Raw genomic sequence first — 18,334 nt, 5'->3', positions numbered from 1 at the left:
AACACGTGTAGGAATTTCCGTTACGACTGCACTATAGAGTCTGTCTGTTCACGTGTGAACCGGTATAGTGTACTGAAAATCGCTGCTTCCAGGCAGGAAAAAACTGGATTATAGACATAAGCTAATTGTTACAAAATAAAACCTGCTTTGCTTAATACTTTACCCGTTCTTGTAAGGCTTGTTTAAATGATTGAATGTTTTCCAGTAACCGAGATTCAGTCCCATGTTTTGACACTTTACATAGGCCTACACCAATTCGATTTGCCCTAGTAACTTTTGGGGAAAACAGTTTTGACGATTTTTTTTTTGGGGGGGGAATTCAGGTCGAGGAAAAAATTGCCAATATTAAATGACATTGCCGATATCCCATATTCCGATTGTTTCACAGACGAGACAACGCCAGGGGGGGTAGCATCGCATCTTGACGATAAATTGTGATGTCTTTCACCTTGCATGTTCACAGAGAGCTATCGGACGGCTATCAAAAACCGCAAATAAACAAAACGGTTGGAAACTAAACTAACATTCACCGTCCTTGCACTTAGGGTTGATTTGAAACTCCAAGAAAACTTCAAACAAAGCAAGATGATAACCAGACTCTTGCAAACACATCGATCGTATCTGAGGGCTGTCATCCTCTTAAACACCATGCATGTTACATTTTGTTCAGATTGAAAAACGGAATGACTTGGGGGGATCCCCCATGACTGTTAACACTTACACTCATGAGTAAGCATGCTTTATGGGGTGCAGACCACTAATTCAAGTGAGAATTTCTGGCCAGTTCATTAACATTAAAAGTGCCCCCCACAGTATCTTTTGAAAAAGGAGTTTGTTTGGCCCCCAAAATGGTGAGATTGTGTAAATCGTTGCCAGGATCAACTCCCTGGGTTTTTAAGCTTTCATATGGGAGCAGAATGGCTAAAAACTACGGCTGGAAAATGGTCTCAAGTGCCCGAGAAAGTTGAGGGTTGCCACTTGAAAAATGGCTGCATTCAGACTTCGGAAAAATCACTTTTCGGGGGGTGATTTTGTTTTCTGGGTATAATAAATAACGTAATTGGTTAACCCACAAAAAATTGAAAAGAAATTGAAAGATTAGTGACCAGACGACAATTTCATTTATGTGTCAGAAATCTCAGGGATGTTGGCATGCATGTTATTGGGCCCTGAACGGTGCTGATTTTACAATGTTTTCAATGGGGCTTGAATTAGTGGACTGTACCCTTATCCAAAACGTGGAATAAAACCACGTGGGGCAACGGGATGAAAACAACCTTCTTGGCGAAGACGATAGACTGGGTCAGTAAAGTATAGAATGTTGATTCAAATAGCGCTCATCTGGAGGCGTTTGGCAACTGAACTGCGTGTCGTTAAATGCAAAGGTCAACCCGAAAGAACCGCTTTTGTTTAGCTAGCAGTTCAAAACCGAAAACTGAACAAAAAGTGAAGTGTTATTACACAAACCGTGGACCGATCCCACCCAACAGCACATGAACGAGCAATGGTTGGTGAACGGGGTATAGTGCATGGTAACGCCGCCCCGAGAAAGATGCATACGGCGGTTTCACCGGCTTCTTCATCGACTGCTGATCTCTCAGGATTGTCAATACTCACGGCCGGGGAGAAACAGGAGCTTGGAGGGCGTGGCTTTACCTTTACCAACGTCGCCTTCGAGGGTGGCGGGAACAAGTGTTTGTCTACAACGGGAGCTTTGCGGGTCAGTTTTATCCAAACCGCTTACTAGTCACAGTGTTTCCTGCGTTGGAGAGACCTGTACATGTACTTAGAAGTTAGAGCTATTTGAACGGTAGCTCGCAGTGCACAGTGAAACCTGTTATGGGCGCATCCGTGTTTAGGCACAAATCTATAGGAAACGTCGAAAATCTTGTACGGCTTTTGTATACATGTACTTGCATATCTGCATTTATACGCCAAAAACCTAAACGCACAAGCAGCAAGTTTCGTTTGGTCCAGAATTAACCAAAGTTAACAACACAAATGCATGCGAAGAAGAGGTTAAAACCCAGTCAACTCGTGGAAGCCAATCGAAAGCTCCCATTGGGAGATCTAATAGGACTGCATTAAGCGATGTTAAGGCGCCTTTCTGTATGCCCGTCAACACTTGCGCCAAGCGTTGCGTATTCGTCAAAATCGCTTCCGGGCGATTTTTACAGCCAAATGCCACGCACACGTGTGTTATGTTGATGGAGTCGATTTTTGTGTCCGTGACAGTGAAACGCGTGAACGCATCGAGTACGCAACGCGCCATAAAAACGTACATTATGGGAGGTGCCTTTACGCGAGACGTAGCCTTACGCGTGACGTGCAGACGCCAGCGTACACATGGCGTTTTGCCGTAGCAATACGCCTTCGATTCACTTTATATTATGAACTCATTCTTAATGAGCCAGCCAACGTCGTTGTCATTATCTATGCAGTTTGTGACTTCGTCATATGATACGCGACGCATTACTAATTGCAGGCTCCCATTGGACGAACACTAAATTTGCGCGTTAACTTCCGGTTCCATGGCTCCATGTATCTCAACCTTGACTCCATGGGCTGCGTGCGCGGTCCTTCATTATATTGCGCAAGGCATGGTGGGAACCAACATGGCGCGGCAAGATCGTACCCATGGGAATGAGGGTGTATGTACATCTATGTGCAATGGATGTGGTTTAAGCTGAAGTGGCATGCCTCTGGGTACAATGTCGGCATCTACACATGGCAATGCGTACATCGCATGAAGATAAGTTCAAACACAATTTGCTTGTAACGGAGCGTGCCTCCCTTTTTAGGCCCACGGTGAGGCTAAACAAATAATGAAAGTGCTTACGAAAGCCACGCGTGTGTAACAAACACCACTTCCTTGCAGTTTTTATTTAGTTTATCTTTCCGTGCAAATGTGAAATGAACTCGTTAGTTTCAGCGCAGGAAATGGAAAAACCCGATATAGTTTGCCAATATCCAAATGACATCATGTTTAAGACACAAGAAGCCCTCTACGAGGTTATTTCCAGAAACCCCATGTCAAGCTTGAAATCATTTCAAGCAATTAATGATTTTTTAAAAGTTTTTGTAATCTATTCTTCATAGTGGTTCCATATGCAGCTCAAAAAGAGTAAGGCTTTCAGTCGCAAAACTCCCCCATGAACCTAAAAAAGTATATGTGACTACTTCTCCCTCTCTGAAAAACAAGTTGAGAGGTATTCTGGACAAACAGTTATCTGGAACAAGAGGAAGAACCGGAGAGGAAGAAAGAAGTGAAGGGACGGAAGAAAAATAGCTTTCGCTGTTCAGGAAAATTGTTTTGTTTCGCTGAGTTTTCTAAACTACGAGCGAACAAGACAATCTCCACACCGGGCAACGCTGCAGTAAGGGGTGTGGGTGTGTTCATGGTCTTTCTGCACTTCACATTAAGATTGTGAACATAAATACGGCATAGATGAATCATCATAACACCCATTTGTCAATTTAGCGCAAATTGTTTGGTTTTCCTCCGTGGAAGCGCTTGCTTCCGTACCAGTAGGCCTAATGCATAACCGCACCGTCATTGGAAAATAGGAAGGGCGAGGTCCTTTGTGTAAGAGCAACGGATAAACACTTATTTTTGACCGCAATTATGAGGTCAAGCATTTTTTGATGTCTACTGTGGCTGGTAAGCTAATATTTACACCTGTCAGCAAATAAAACCTATAGGCCTACCAGTTGCAAGCCATGAAACGTTTACAAGAATTCGTGTGCTCGGAATTTCTAAAGTCCTGCCGATAATACGGCAATGAACGACTTTCATGCAACTTGCTATTCATTCGCTTCGGTGTTTTGTCTCTGTCGATGATGAGTTTATGTTGGAGCAGTAAGAGTTTCACTGTTTTGGAAGCAAATAGTACCGGTTATTTGAGGAGGTTAAACACACACGATGTTTACTTCCAAAGAAATTATTGTTCTCGTACAGGTGTGTGCATTATCGGATGGCATTTGTTAACAAATTATAGCTACACCTAAAAATCAGTATTATTCACGAAGCACAAGAGACTCAAAAAGTACTTAAAATTGCTTTAGTGCTCATTGCGTTCGTGCAGGTACCCATAATTTGTAACCCCCCCCCAAGTTCCTTTAAAATCCCGAACTTTGGTCCCGGAACGAAAGCATGGTAATATTTGAATGAAGAATGTTTAGTCGGGGGGTTATAGGCCGATATCTACAAGGTTATGAGCCTAATTTAACCTTTGGGAGAGATTGATATTGATGGTGATAGATGTAAAGGTAAGACAAATCAAATACTACATAAAAAGGAATGCACGAAAGTGAAACTTAATGCCCATAATCTTCCTTTCAGTTCCGGCCCTTCAGTTTTGGCAATCTGTATTGGCCATGAAATACTTCCCAAATCATAGAGCTCTGTGTTCAGTGATGATTTATTTTAACTGCCACGGGTCAATTGTTATCGCGCGTGGAATTCCCCGGACTGGCTTAGTCCTCATTGCAGGAAATCCGACTTTCCATGTAGTCGCTATCGGGTTCTCCCTTGTGCAGAGAACAGCATTGCTACAGTGGTTGCCTTTTTCTCTTTGCTTTCAAAGCATCAGGGGAAATGAATATCAAGATACCAAGAATTTCAGTCCCACAATTACATATAGGCATGATTAAGTAAGTCAATACTAAAATGCACGCTTCGGGACAGATTTAATATTACTTGGGCTCTTGTGGAATATATCATACAGACCGCACAACAGGGTAACTTTGCAAATGTTTATAGACTACACTTGTCTTCTGACTTGATTGTCTGCTGTGAAAAAAAAGAGCTCAAGCATAGGCGAGGGCAAATGTGCCCCACAAGGAAATTATAACGACAAATTATAGTACCGTGCAAGGAAATTCTAAAGACGAATTATGGTACCCCTCATGGAAATTCTAAAGGAAAAGGAAAGTATTTCAGTAAATCACTCTCCTAGACAGTCCTAAATGGTCCTGGAAATCGTGTTTGTAATTGCTTGATTTCGTCGGGGTTCACACTCACCATTTCAGGCAAACTACTTTCATTCTAGTGGGAGTTTTACAAAAACGACCCGAATATCAGCTTTAATTTTGTAAAGTTCTTCAATCATTGTGTAGTTGTTCTATGTTTTGCATTGTTGTACGCGTTACAGAAATTTGCTTACGGTAGATTTAGAGAGTTTTCCTTGTTGGAGGCAAAGCTGTTATGATAAAACCCATTCTGAGCGTTTTCACGTCCTGACCACAGGTTCTTGAAGAGCTGGGTTACTGGGAGAACATCAAACGATTCGCCGGGGCCAGTGCCGGTTCCATGGTTGCTGCATTAGTGGCTGTTGGATGCAACTCGCATGAAATCGAAACCTTCTTACGCGGGGATATTCAGAAAGTCTTTCTTGGTAAGTGCATATGAGGTGGGCAGATGAGGTAATGCGGAAGTACGTCGCAGCTCTCCTAGTTATTTTGCCCTTTCACATTCATGTAGTACATGTGCTCTCCAACAGACCGTGGAGCAAGTGGCTCCATGGACAAGATGAGCAAACTAATGCTGTCGTACATTGGAGGACCATTTTCCATAGAAGCCACTCTCGATTACAAGAGCAAATCATTTTTATGTATTCAGGCCATACACACCGTACCAGCTGAAGAGCGTCTTTACTCCAGATTTGCCGATGTCATATGAGATATTGTCTCACTTTAAGTCTGGTCAAGTACTGTTTTATATATCGACATTCTATATTGCTCTGCGCATTTAGGTGTGCGTCTTGCGCAGTTAGTGAAGTTGTATGATTTATTATCGAGTTCAGATTCCACGGTCTTTTTTACAACGCCAGTAGAGACGTTCAATACGCCAGAGGACGGGTTTGGATAAGCAGATAAGAATATTCCAGACTAATTAAAGATGCCCCCAAGGCCTCCGAACGACATTTATGTCGAAACCTAAGGGATAAAGCAGAGTCAGGTTGGCGTAGTCTTATGATGCTTCCCTCGGCCCTCGCCTTGTACTTGAGGCTCTAGCTTGGCGATCCAAGGCTCGAATCCCACTAAGGAAGGCGGCACGTGGGTTGGGTTTTCATTCCTCATACTTGATTCGACTCTTAAATTTTGGAGTATTTATCCACATTTTCCTCAAACCCCTAAGAATATACATACCGTCATGGTCCTTTAGCTGTCATTTATATTCGTTCTTTAATTGGCCCCTAACGCGCTTTTGGATGTACAGTCAAAATTCATCAATGGAAATAAATAAAACTGCTTCATGGCATAAACTGTACCGACTTGTCTACTCAGCTTAATTTTAACAAAAGGAAGAGAAATGGAGTGTTGATTGTTTTTGTAAGTCTTACCAGTACGTTTACGTTTTATGTGAGTCCGACAAAAAATTGATTTCACCTAAATAACACTTTCTTTTAATTTTGGTGGTTAAGTTGATTATTCACAATTTATTTCGGTCTCATTTTTTGTTTGCCTTTCCCACGTTTCTTTATTGTCCTCACCCCCAGGGCCCCAGGGTGAATATTTCTTGGGAAGTGAAAGGGCTGGCCTACAATTAAAAAAATGATGAATGAATGACTGAATGAAGGGAGGGACGAAGGGATGGATGAGTACATTTCCAAGAGGAAAACTATAAATCTAAGTTAACCCTGCCAGCTTTCACCCAGCGATTATTCAGTGTTTTCCTGGTCTGATTCCAGACGCCGCATTTGGTAAACTCAGCCTTCTCCCCAACATGTTGCGGAAGTTCGGCTGGCACCCGGGCAACAGGATCTACGAGTGGTTCGGCGATATAGTCCAGAAGAAGATGGGTAACCGCGACCTGACATTCGAAGATGTGAGCTATGGGGATGGGGAGGGTAGTGAAAAGTCCCGACTTAAGTCCTGCTCGACACCTGAACTAACAATTTGCATAATATGACCCAACATTGAAGTATTAAATATTTTGCATCATTCTGGAAGGGGGGGGGGGCATCATTTTACAGCCTACCTCATCAGCCAAGGCGCCCGGTCCCCCAAAGGATCAATACTGTCCGTTCACCTTCTTGGATGAAGAGAGCCCTCTAAAATAATTGAGATCGGCGTCTTGACAACAAAATTCCTTGATGCCCTGGGGAAAGTTTCGACAATGTTCAGTGACCTGAGTGACTGTGGTCCAATCCAGAAGGTACACGAGAAAATCGAATACGAGTAAATAAAGGACAAAGATCTGGAAAATAAACCTAAAACATAACGACGTATATAGCGCCGTGTTTAACGCAGTGCATTGTGGGTGAAAAATCGGGATAGAAATCAAAGATGGCGAGCCTTGGACTGGTCCTCGTCCCTATTATATAGGGACCGGCAGCTAGCTGCGGTTAAACGTGTGCGATTAGCCCTGTCAATTTGGATGCTGAATATGTAAGTTTTTGTCAGGCCAATAGCAATGCTTTAACACGAATTATAAAACACAAGTACTTATCCTTGCTACAAGCCTCTGTTGATCACAGTTTGTGGTAAATTATTTTTCGATGATTATCATCGGTTAATCATTTTACGGCAACTTAATTCAAATCAGTGGTTATTGTGTTAAAGTTGAAATGAAGTTTTTTTTCGGTAACGAAGATGTTAAAGCAAAATATTCTATCAGCTCCTGCTTAATTTGTGCATTGAGCGGACATTGTTTTCTCATTTACGTACACTCAGCAGGATTCTGCTGGATTCATTACCCGCTACCGGTCCCTATACATTCAGATGAAGTCTGTAAGACTGAAGACGCCCAACGAAATATTTCGCAATGACAGAAGTACTCTAGAAGTAGACTGGCCTTGCTGAGCTCACCAATTTCTTCCTGTTTTTATCTCGGAAAATGGAGGTTTAGAGGAAGGCATTTTCGAAAACTATATAGAGCATGTGTTCTTACTCCTCCATTTATGGAGTCTTTTCAATATACTTTCGAATAAGGTTCTGAGAAGTCTTAAACTGGGAAATTTCAGACTATTTCTATATTTTTTTCTGCTGTAATTTGCGCTCCTCCTATAAAAAAACTCAAAAGCTCAAAACCACAGTGTAAAACTTGAAGCTGTGAAAGTAGGCATGATAAGCGCTCCCATTATTGCCAAGGAGGATTTGTACAAGGGATCAATTATCGTTTAAGTGGTTGTAAAATTTAAAAGTCCAGTGTATACTGAAAAATGTATTTTTTCCCAATTGTCCTTGCCTTCACGGAGAACAGCGGCTGTTGTTGCTATGATGCCAGGAAGGGAATGTATCCCTTAGTTTTTCATTAAAATACTTCTGAAGAAAGTGTTGTTTGGTGGCTTATTGCCATGCTCTCAAACAACAATGAATCTTCCGAAAAAAAGGGAAATACGGAGCAGCAAAGGAGCATAGATCCAGTTGCTTTGTGCACAAATCAATGCAACACTCACTAAAATCATATATAGACAGTGACTGCATGTTCTCTGTGGTATTTTTTCCCTCACACTAGCTATACCAGCAAACAGGAAGGGAACTGTGTATCACTGTGACCAACATGAACATTATGGACTGCACGTACTGCCATGTTAAGACAACCCCCGATATGCCTATCAGACAAGCTGTCAGGATGTCCGGCTGCATTCCAGGTATTTAATTAAAAGTTACAGGCCGCTCTCCTATCGCCTACAAATTCACGCAGGTGTCTGAAGTTTGCAGAAATATTACCCTTGGTTGGTGGCAGGATTTGCCTTCAGATTTTTTCTTTTACCCGGTTGCTTTCCGCATGAAATGAGCATTAGAGCACTCTATTTAAATTCTATGGTTCCCATTTTTGACCGACCCTATTTTGGCTCCCGACCTCGGAAATAAAAAAAAATCATTTTTTTCTACCGACCTTGCTGAGAGGACCTTGCCCATTATTTAAAACGGCAGGTTCTGATGCCCTGTACAAAAGCAGTGCTGAAAATATACATGTGCGATACGAATTCGCCCAAACATCAACCCAGCGACAGTCGAGATCCACGGTACGGCATCACTACTAGACCGAGCGGCACCGTATCGCGTCCAATGTAGGGGAAAGGGGAGGGGGGTAGGATGGGCCACTTTTCCTAACAACGACTTTATTTCAAAAACCAAACCATTTAATTTCTATTATATTTCTAATCTTTTTAGTAAAGTTATGACTTACTATTCAAAGTTCAACTTGTCCTATTGCTCCACGTGCTTGGGCAAGATAGGACGCCGATTCCAAACTCAATTCCCCACTGCTTTATGTACCGATTTTTACCATGCTTTTTATTTGCAAGGCAAGGGATACGTTGTGGTTGTATTTTAATTATTAGTGGTCTGTTCTGGGGTTGGGGACAATTTAAACGTTAAGTCCCTTGGCGAATGGGACTAACTACACGAAGGCATGATATTTCTTTAGCAACATCACACTGTAAAATTTCCTGAAGAATATAAGAACCAAAGATGTTCGACAAATGTTGGCCTACTTGTAAATACATGAAATTATGATGGGACTGTCCCATCTTGCCCCAGACGACTTGTCCCATCCTGCCCCATATGTATGAAGTTTATTGATGAAACCACTGTAAAATACATGCGCAGAGTTGCATATTTCTAGCTCTAGATGGGACTTCTAGATGGGATTTCTAGATGGGACTGCCCCATCTTGCCCCAGACGACTTGTCCCATCCTGCCCCATATGTATGAAGTTTATTGATGAAACCACTGTAAAATACATGCACAGAGTTGCATATTTCTAGCCCTTCTGACCAAACTACGCAATATTACCACTCTGCACCCGACTGTGATTTGCTGGGGATTCCTAAACATATACCTCCGTGAAATATGAAGTCCCCCAATATCAATTTTTCAATTTTTCCGAGAATACTCAAGACCAACTTCATCTGTTTGTGATGCGAATATGGCCGTCTTTTGTCGGTTTATTCACAGCACTAAGTCACAGCTCCCTCTGTTGCTTGCTGATGAAGTTATCAAGCTGTCCTATCTTGCCCCGTGTCCCATCATGCCCCGCCTTCCCCTGTATGTAGGTCTACATGATACGGTGCGCCATAGGTACCCGAAACACACGGGCACCACGTACACACTCACTGCAAACACGAACACGTCACCGTACCTTGTCTTGACACTGACTCCGACGAGTTATTGCGCTGTGTATCAATACAAATATTTATGTACACTCGGCTGGATACAAAGACACTCACGGTACTCAATGTAAACACAAGTCATAAAGTATAAATAGTGTACCTTGCCTGGTTCATTTAATAGTCATCCATATGGCATTGCTTTGGGTTTGTTTTTTTGTTGGAATTTTATGTTTTTTCGACCCACTGGCCTTCTCTCAATCAGAAAAAGGTGTGACAAACACAGGATATAAAAACGGTGAGTCTAATAGACGTGTTGCAATGCTTCTGTTAGCTGACATTGAAAAATAATAATGACAGGTAAAAAGCGTCTGGAGTTCGATGGCTTCGAACTCGAGGATTAGCGGATTATGGAGTGGGTCATTTAAAGTGTACCTGCAATTAATTCTCATTTTACACAGTTTTTCAGCATCTTTGTACTCTTCTTCGTTGTATTAAAACTCTTTTACACTCCTCTATTTGGTTAATGCACTGAAAAGTGCATGTTTTTAAACAATTAAAATTATCCATGCAACTGAGGGCGCTGTTAATGTGAAATCATCCATGGAAGACATTGTTCAACTAGGTGTTTCTGTCCAAATTGTGAGCCCAGAATTTACCTACTGAAAACATTTGCTTTTTCTATGCACATGAACAATGAATCAGCAAGGAAGAGAAAACCGAGTCCAGGAAAATCTACAAAAGTGCAGGACTTTTTGTGTACAAAGCAATGCAACATTGACGCTTCTTCCTGAGATGACTTCACAGTTTTCTCATGAATATGGAAATCTCATTAGCATAAAACAAAAAGGCATTAAAATACCCTTTCAAATAATGAAACCTAAGTTGAAAATAAGGTTAAATGAGGCACAAAGGTGCATTTTGGAGGTTTGTAATCAGAAAAATTGATTGCAGCCACCCTTTAAGCAACTGTAGGCACGCTAGACACTTCAATCGCAGCGTGTGAAGGCTTCAAGAAGGCACACTGCTCCAAAATGTGATGTGATGGTTAAATGGTTTACAAAGGAATCCAGGGTTGAGCTTTTTTGACATTATCAAATTGCTGGTCATGTGAGGTCAGGTAAACGAGTGCTCAGATTTTTTTCTAGGAATGCAGTATTTTAATTGCTCGTTTGTCATTGTTTGAGACATAGCCCATAACAGTGAGGTGACTCTGTCCAGCCAGAAAAAGTGAGGGGCAGAGAGTGATTATTGCCTTCATGTCGCTATCTCTTCCACTTTTTAGTGTGCGTGTCATATGAAGACCCTTGTAATGGGGCAATATTTTGTCACATTCTTCGGTTGTATAGTTGTGAATGTATAGAGAACTCCGCGTCGTTGTTTGACACACACACGAAATATTTGTAATTGAATACTTGGTTTGTTTATCCCTTCAGGTGTGTTTTGTCCTGTGAAAGTTCGGAAAGGGAAGACCAACGACTACTTTGTGGACGGGGGACTGCTCTGCAATTATCCAATACACTGCTATGACGGTAAAAATAACTTGAGATTTGCAGCCCCTCTAATGCTCCGATAACCTATACATAACCTGTGTAAGGTACTGTAGTCCCTACTTCAACCTACTTGACTACATTAATGATGTGAAGTTATCCAGACCTTAAATACTTCAGAGAAACTATGTGACCCTTGGGCCTTTGCACGCCTACCTTTTTGGCTCAGTTGCCCTGAGTTTATTTACGCCATTAAGGCATACAAAATATTTTTGTCTATGTAAATCATAATGATGACTTCTTGTGGTGGGTATTTACGGGTAGTTCGGAACAGGAACCCGATTCTCTCCAAGGAAATATACATGGATAGGCCTACTCGCGTGGAAATGGACGTCGCCAGGTTTTTTTCCAAGGGGGCAAACCACTTTCTTTTCAGGGGACTTTCCGGGGAGGGGCATCTTCAATGTTAATGAATAATTAAAAGTGGGATTGGGTAGGTACTTTGATCAAATCGGTGATTTTTTATCCCCTTTTCCGTGATTTTTTTCTTTTTGCTATTCCCCTCTTTTTTTCGGTTTTTGATTTTTTGTCAGGGTCAAGTGCTCCCCTTGCCTTTCCAGGGCGCCCGTGCCGTAAAAGGGAAAATCCGATATGCCAAAAATTTAACGAAAAAACATTCACGAAAAATACATGTACACTGTCACATGTACGTCAGCCAAAAGGCTTGTCATCAACCTTTTGACAACAAAAATAAAATATGTTTATCAGGTTACAAGATGTCTGTTGTATTGCGGTGTATCAGCGCACAAGCGAGCGTCCTCTGTGTTCAAGGCAGGACGTCTAAGAACCTTTGCTCGTCACCCAGCGCCCGAACCGTGCGGTGGGGGTCACAGCTAATGACGCACAGAGCGTTGTAGGTAAATTTCTGCCAGGCGCGCGAGCTTGCTCAATGCGTTACAAAAACGGTGGTTATTATGGTGTACTATTTACGACACACATTTCTCTCTCTCTCTAGCCTCTTCTAAGGCAACACAAAAACACGACACAACGGCTCCCTTACGTCGTGCCGTCGGGTCGCACCGCCTTCTTACCATAACGTTTGTACACACATGACACGTCGGGCCGTGCGTCGTGTCTTGCCGTGGCCCGTCGCGTCGTGCTGTTTTACGTCCTTTCCCTGTCGCATTTTTCTGCCTAAACGTCGATCCTTCCGTCGCCCGTCGCGTTACACCGTCGTGCGCTGCGTCGTATATCGTGTCGGCCGTCGCGTCGTGCTTCAGGTGACGCAATAGGCGACGCAACGCACGATACGACGACGGTGCGACTCGACGGGCGACGGAAAGGGCGACGTTTAGACGGAAAAAATGCAACAAAGAAAGGTATATTAAATAGTACACCATAGAAAGGACCTAAGACAGCACGACACGATGGGCGACGGCACGACGCAACGCACGACGCGACGCGTTGTATGTGTACAAACGTAATAGCAAGAAGGTGACGGCGCAACGCGACGACACGACGCAAGAGAGCCGTCGTGCCGTCGCGTCGTGTAGCTGCGTCGCCTGGAGGGAGGCTACGGAGAGAGAAATGTGTATTGTAAATAGTACACCATGCACTTTATTCTTTCATCAAAAATGGATGCAGATAACCTTTGACTCGAAATATATGGCCAAAAGACGCGTGATCGGTGATACTTAGTAAGAAGATGAATTACCACACTGTGATTGTACCAAGGCCATGTTTTTATCATTATTATAACAGACACTTTGTCTGTGATTTAGCATTGCCAATGGCGAATCAAACATTTCGTATAACGTTTCGCTAACCAACAGGAAGTGATAACCTGGCGGTCACGGGTCGTGCACAATGTAGCCAATCACCTTTCAAAACTACCAGCTCTAATAACCGCCCTGTTTGGGCACTGGGTGACGAGTAAACCAAGAACCAAGATTATGGTGCCTTGCCTTGATGCCCGGCCTTGGCCTCAAGACTGCCTTGAAACTGAATTATGGGGCAAAAACTTCAGCCTTGGTCTTGAAGAACATGGAATGTGGATTTTTCAGTCAATGCCCTTTGAGGTCTAAAGATATGCCTTACATTTGTTTGAATATTTGGCATTCATTCTCTTTGATGGCTGTTTTAACAACAACCTAATATCCTAGTTGTATATGAGTTTAAAGTAAGCTTACACCATCGAAAACCTTGCTTAACTATGTTTGATCGCAATTCAGACTGACATATCAAAGTACGGCCTAAGTATGGCCGGATTTACGTTCATTTCATGTCCGTGTGCGTATATATACAAGCTGATTAAGAAGAAAATTGTGTGGGTCTATCTCTACTCTTGCTCACCGCTTGAACTGAGTACGGCTGTCTAAAACCCAAGTCGCTCTCAATTAAAAAAAAAAAGAAATTGGTTTTGCACAACTCTGCTACGCCAGTCTGAACGAGTTTGTTGCTGAAAAAAAAAGAAAAAAAGAAAAAGGTTGAATAAGTTCCTACGGCGTATCATTCCTCCGTTTCAGGTTGGTTTCTGTCCATGGAAAAAGGGGATTCCTTTCTTCGCCGGTTTAAATCCATTGAGGAGCTGCCAAAATTGTGGGAGCCAAAGGAGCGTTTTGGTGAAAGGAACGACAAAACATTCGGGATTCTACTGGTAGGTCGGAGGTACATGTATCATAAGTCCGAAATTAGGAGTAGACCCGATAGTTTAGTCACTTTACGGTAAATCAGGGCGTGACCTATCCTGCATGTATTACCAATTGTAACAGAACCAACTCAAACAGTGTGTCATGCCGAAAATATTACTTTTTCACATCACTTTAAAAAGCAAATTTTTGTCCGTGAAGGGGAAAGGAGCTTTTACACAAGTATAATCCATTGTAAGGAGAGCGTATTTTCCGTCTGATATCCTCAAGTAATTCCTTACGGATTAAGTTAGGAGAGGGCAGACGGACGCGCGCCCTCTGCCTTGGCTACGTTGCTATGTTTGTGTGTTCAGTAGTGTTATTTGCATGAAAGAGGGCGCGCGTCCCTCTGCCTTGGCTACGTTGCCACGTTTGTGTGTTCAGTAGTGTTATTTGCATGAAAGAGATTCACTGGCTGCGCTGCTAAAAAAACAAAGAATCCTGATGAAATTGAACGGGCAGATATAAACATATGTAGATGTAGTTGCAATTTTTAGATTGAATTTTGATCAAATTTCATGTCAATGATCAATATAGTTCTTGATTTCTTTGGTCAAAAAGAGTGGCATTTGTAGTTCAGTGTCTTGCCAAGGAACACAAGCACTGTGGCATTGGGGGAGGGGTGAACCGAGATACCGACGCACGGGAAGCGAACACCACAACCACTATACCTTGGTACTCCACAACCCGATGGGCCAGTGGATTTATGTCTTCCGTGAATTTTTCACGACCTTAAATTTTGCATATAGCCTAAAATGTCAGATTGCATCCCAGATTTTAAAATGTAGGCCTATTTGTTTTGCAAATACTCCACCCTAGGCGCCAGCGCCATTTTCATGGGGCCAGTATTAAAACGCTTGCATGGTGCCTTGTCGTGTTCCATTATATGCATGTTATTCTGTATTCATGAAACAAGCCGTAACGGCCAGATTCAATGACTGATTCACACCGTGATCTTGTGACTTTAAATGTACATTTTATACAATGCAGCCGCATCAGCATCAGCGTCAATTTGTGAAACAATTATTTCCACAGGCAATAAAGGAAACTATCGAAAAGAGAGCTTTTCATAAAGTGCACTTAGGTAATTAGGGGACCAATTTTTTTCGTTTCCTGTCAAATCTGATATATGATTTTGTGAGTTCAGAACTCATTCTCTAATTTCCAAGAATGATGAAATAATTCAAATTACCTACCAAACAAATGGAAATAAAATCAATTTTAGTGATATTTCCACATCAAATTACACAGGTCAGGTTTTAAAGGGACACAAAAATGTCACAATTTTGGACCCTGAATTTATAAAAATTACCCACTTATGATTTACATAAAGACGAGGTAAGAACTATTATTACTGCTAATGGGTCATTAGGGAGACATGCCCATAGGAACGTGCACAATGTTTTTTTTTCAAATTAACTGTCCCATAATTCAATATTCCCTAATCTGATCTGAACCAAATTTTGTATGTTTTCATTTTAGGCCCTAAACTATCATCTCTCAAAATATGAACGGTAAAATTCGGCCTCCTTCTGGTAGTTTGAAAATAAGGAGACACTGAAATGTCTCCCTAAAAGCCAATGTCTCCCTAATGCTGAAAAATTTACCACAAAATGTCTCCCAAATGACCTATTTGTAAATATAATTACTGTTTTATCATTATTATTTGGTGTCGGCGGGGTGCTGACCCGCACCCCCTCCCTTTCCGATCCACACCTGGTGAGTACATGGAATTTTTTCATGGAGTTCAAGTACGAGTACATTTTTGTGAGTACAAGTACCAGAGATGTTCTCGAGTACGAGGACTGCAACACTGAATAACATGGCACGTGATGGAGACGCAGGTTTTTTCCTACTGAAAAAAAATCTCTGGGGAAAGTGGGAAGATACTGTATAGGACAAACTCCGCAAGGCCTTCACTCACTGCAATAGTATGAAAGAGGTCCCCAGTTCCGCGGCAATTCAGCTGCAGCCCCTCCAATAATACGTGCGTTAAGGGTGTAGAACTTCAACAGCAACCCTGAGAGAATATGAGAGTTTTCTTTTTTCTTTTTTTGTTAAAAAAGATGAATATATATAAAATAAAACATCAGACATAATAAGCATTTTGAGTGTAAAATTAGTTACCCTTTTGCAGGTTGTTTTTTTTGTAAATTTTATGGCAGGAACTTTCTGTTGAGTGCCACAGGGAATATCCATGTTGAAATTTGTTATCATATGTTTTGCGACGAGAATGGTCATGAGTAATAATTATATTTCAAATTAACATAATGTTACATAAATTCCAAGGACGGTTTAAGGTTCCATCAAATGCAGTGTTCCAGCAGTTTATACATGTAGTTCAAAAAACCTTTTGTTGCTATATTTTTTCATCTCAGGCTATTACACCCTGGCCCGAGCTTATTTGAAGATTCATGGTGAGACACTGGATGTCAACTTGAGGTTGACATTCTCATACCAAGTGCAACGTCGTTTTTCCCACCATGCCCAATGCTGTTTGGTTTCGTTTAGTTTAGGTTCGGTTGGGAGAATCGGATTGGCTCGGTTCGGCTCAGCTTGGGTTAGCTCGGCTCGGGTTGGGCCATCTCGGGTTGGGTCGGCTCCGGTCGGTTGGGTTGGGTTGGGCCCTTTGTTTCCTTCTACAATACAGGGTTTGTGATCAGGACATTGTGGAGTTAGCATGGCTTGTGGTATGAAGTTTTCCGAAAGTAGCTACCGGTGTACCAGTGCCGTGTAACAAGGTTAGATATTCCGTCGGAAAACTTGGGACCGGCCTGTAGGATGGGGTTACATTTCATGGCCATTTTCTAATCAGATTGTGTGTTTTCTGTTTCGTCTTAATTAGTATGCTGGGAATGAGAGAGAGGTAATGAAGCAGGAGCTGATGGATCGCTTCGACAAGTTCATCAAGCCGTCGGAAAAGCAAGAATATCCGCCCACAAAACTCGCCAAGTAATGCTTGAGAGATATGTGTGAATATTTAATTAAGTGGAGTGAAGGAGCACTCTTAAAGGATTACAGAAATAGAAAACATGTAGTTCACGTAAAGTATTTCAAAATAAATACGTAACCACTTCAAAAACATTATAAATTTAATGTTTATCCCATTAATTGTGACCCCAAAACGAATCCAAAGTTCCTGCGTTTCCCTGCCTACGAAAAATCCTCTTTTGGCCGTTCGCGCTCCCAGGCTGATTGGATGATGTCATCGCCAGAACAATGATACAACGATTCCCTAACACTATCAATCCTCCATTTCCTAAATTTTTGGGATATGTAATTAGTGATGTGATCTTTGGAAACCAGTTACATATTTTAATTTGTCAGCCTTTTGTGTTATGCATATCATTAATGAAAATCCCGCACTGTTGTCAAAACAGATTTATTCCCAACACGGGCGATTCACAATAGTGCGCCAACAAGAGGTGGCAATACATTGGCCAATCATAAGGCGCGAAATTTGTCGACCCTTTCCAAACGCGCATTGGGTCGACAAATTTCGCGCATTGTAATTGGCCAACGCGTTGCAAATTCTTGATGGCGCACTATTGTGCAACGTCCGTAATTTAGGATGTCTGTAACTGGAGTAACGTTGTCACGATCAATCGTTAAATTGCCAACAGTTTATTGAGTTTGCGCACAAATAAAGGGAAGACTCGAAATGTCTACATTAGAAAACAACACAGATTGTATAGAATATGTCAACAATGACAGTTGAAATATTAATGAAAATATGGCCGTAAAAAGCCCATTATCCTTCCCCAAAGAAAAATCTCAAGGACTGTTTTTTTTCCATTATCTTCGACTTTGGTAAGACGACATGTGAAGGATTTTCGAAAATCACGTTCTGCATCAGTAAATAAATGATACGAAAAACCAAGTTATCTTTTGGCAACAGGAAGCGGGCAGAACTTATGAAGGAGCAAGTCATCAAAGCTAAGGAGCACAGGTTGCTCGTGACGGCGTTTTTTAATCTAATGAATGTACTCGAAGAGAACGACATTGACCAAAGCGGGACCATCAATGAGCAAGAATTCGAGAAAGCCATGAACCAGGTGAGGAACACGGGTGTGTTGAGGTTCGATCGGGACCCATG

At 42.0% G+C, this 18,334-nt stretch overlaps 1 protein-coding gene across 9 annotated transcripts in view; it reads left to right on the top strand.

The window, feature by feature from the left end:
* Positions 1 to 18,334, top strand: part of LOC110984974 (uncharacterized) — a 41,293-nt gene that overhangs the window by 11,019 nt on the left and 11,940 nt on the right. For 6 of the 9 annotated variants that reach the window (XM_087139312.1, XM_087139292.1, XM_087139288.1 and 3 more), the window contains 7 exons: positions 5,249 to 5,396; positions 6,693 to 6,829; positions 8,462 to 8,597; positions 11,498 to 11,593; positions 14,077 to 14,207; positions 17,084 to 17,190; positions 18,137 to 18,293. In XM_087139312.1, the coding sequence (XP_086995438.1) occupies positions 5,249 to 5,396; positions 6,693 to 6,829; positions 8,462 to 8,597; positions 11,498 to 11,593; positions 14,077 to 14,207; positions 17,084 to 17,190; positions 18,137 to 18,293 (912 nt within the window). Of the gene's footprint in view, positions 1 to 1,489; positions 1,721 to 5,248; positions 5,397 to 6,692; positions 6,830 to 8,461; positions 8,598 to 11,497; positions 11,594 to 14,076; positions 14,208 to 17,083; positions 17,191 to 18,136; positions 18,294 to 18,334 lie in introns of those variants that run through there. The other 3 variants (XM_087139307.1, XM_087139318.1, XM_087139323.1) reach the window with 2 other exon arrangements.

This window comes from Acanthaster planci, linkage group LG01 (assembly GCF_054643075.1).
Source record: "Acanthaster planci isolate LZ-2023a linkage group LG01, COTS_SCS, whole genome shotgun sequence".
In the NCBI taxonomy this organism is placed as follows: Eukaryota; Metazoa; Echinodermata; class Asteroidea; order Valvatida; family Acanthasteridae; genus Acanthaster; species Acanthaster planci.
Note: the sequence above shows the minus strand (reverse complement) of the source record. Positions and strands in the feature narration are given on the sequence as shown.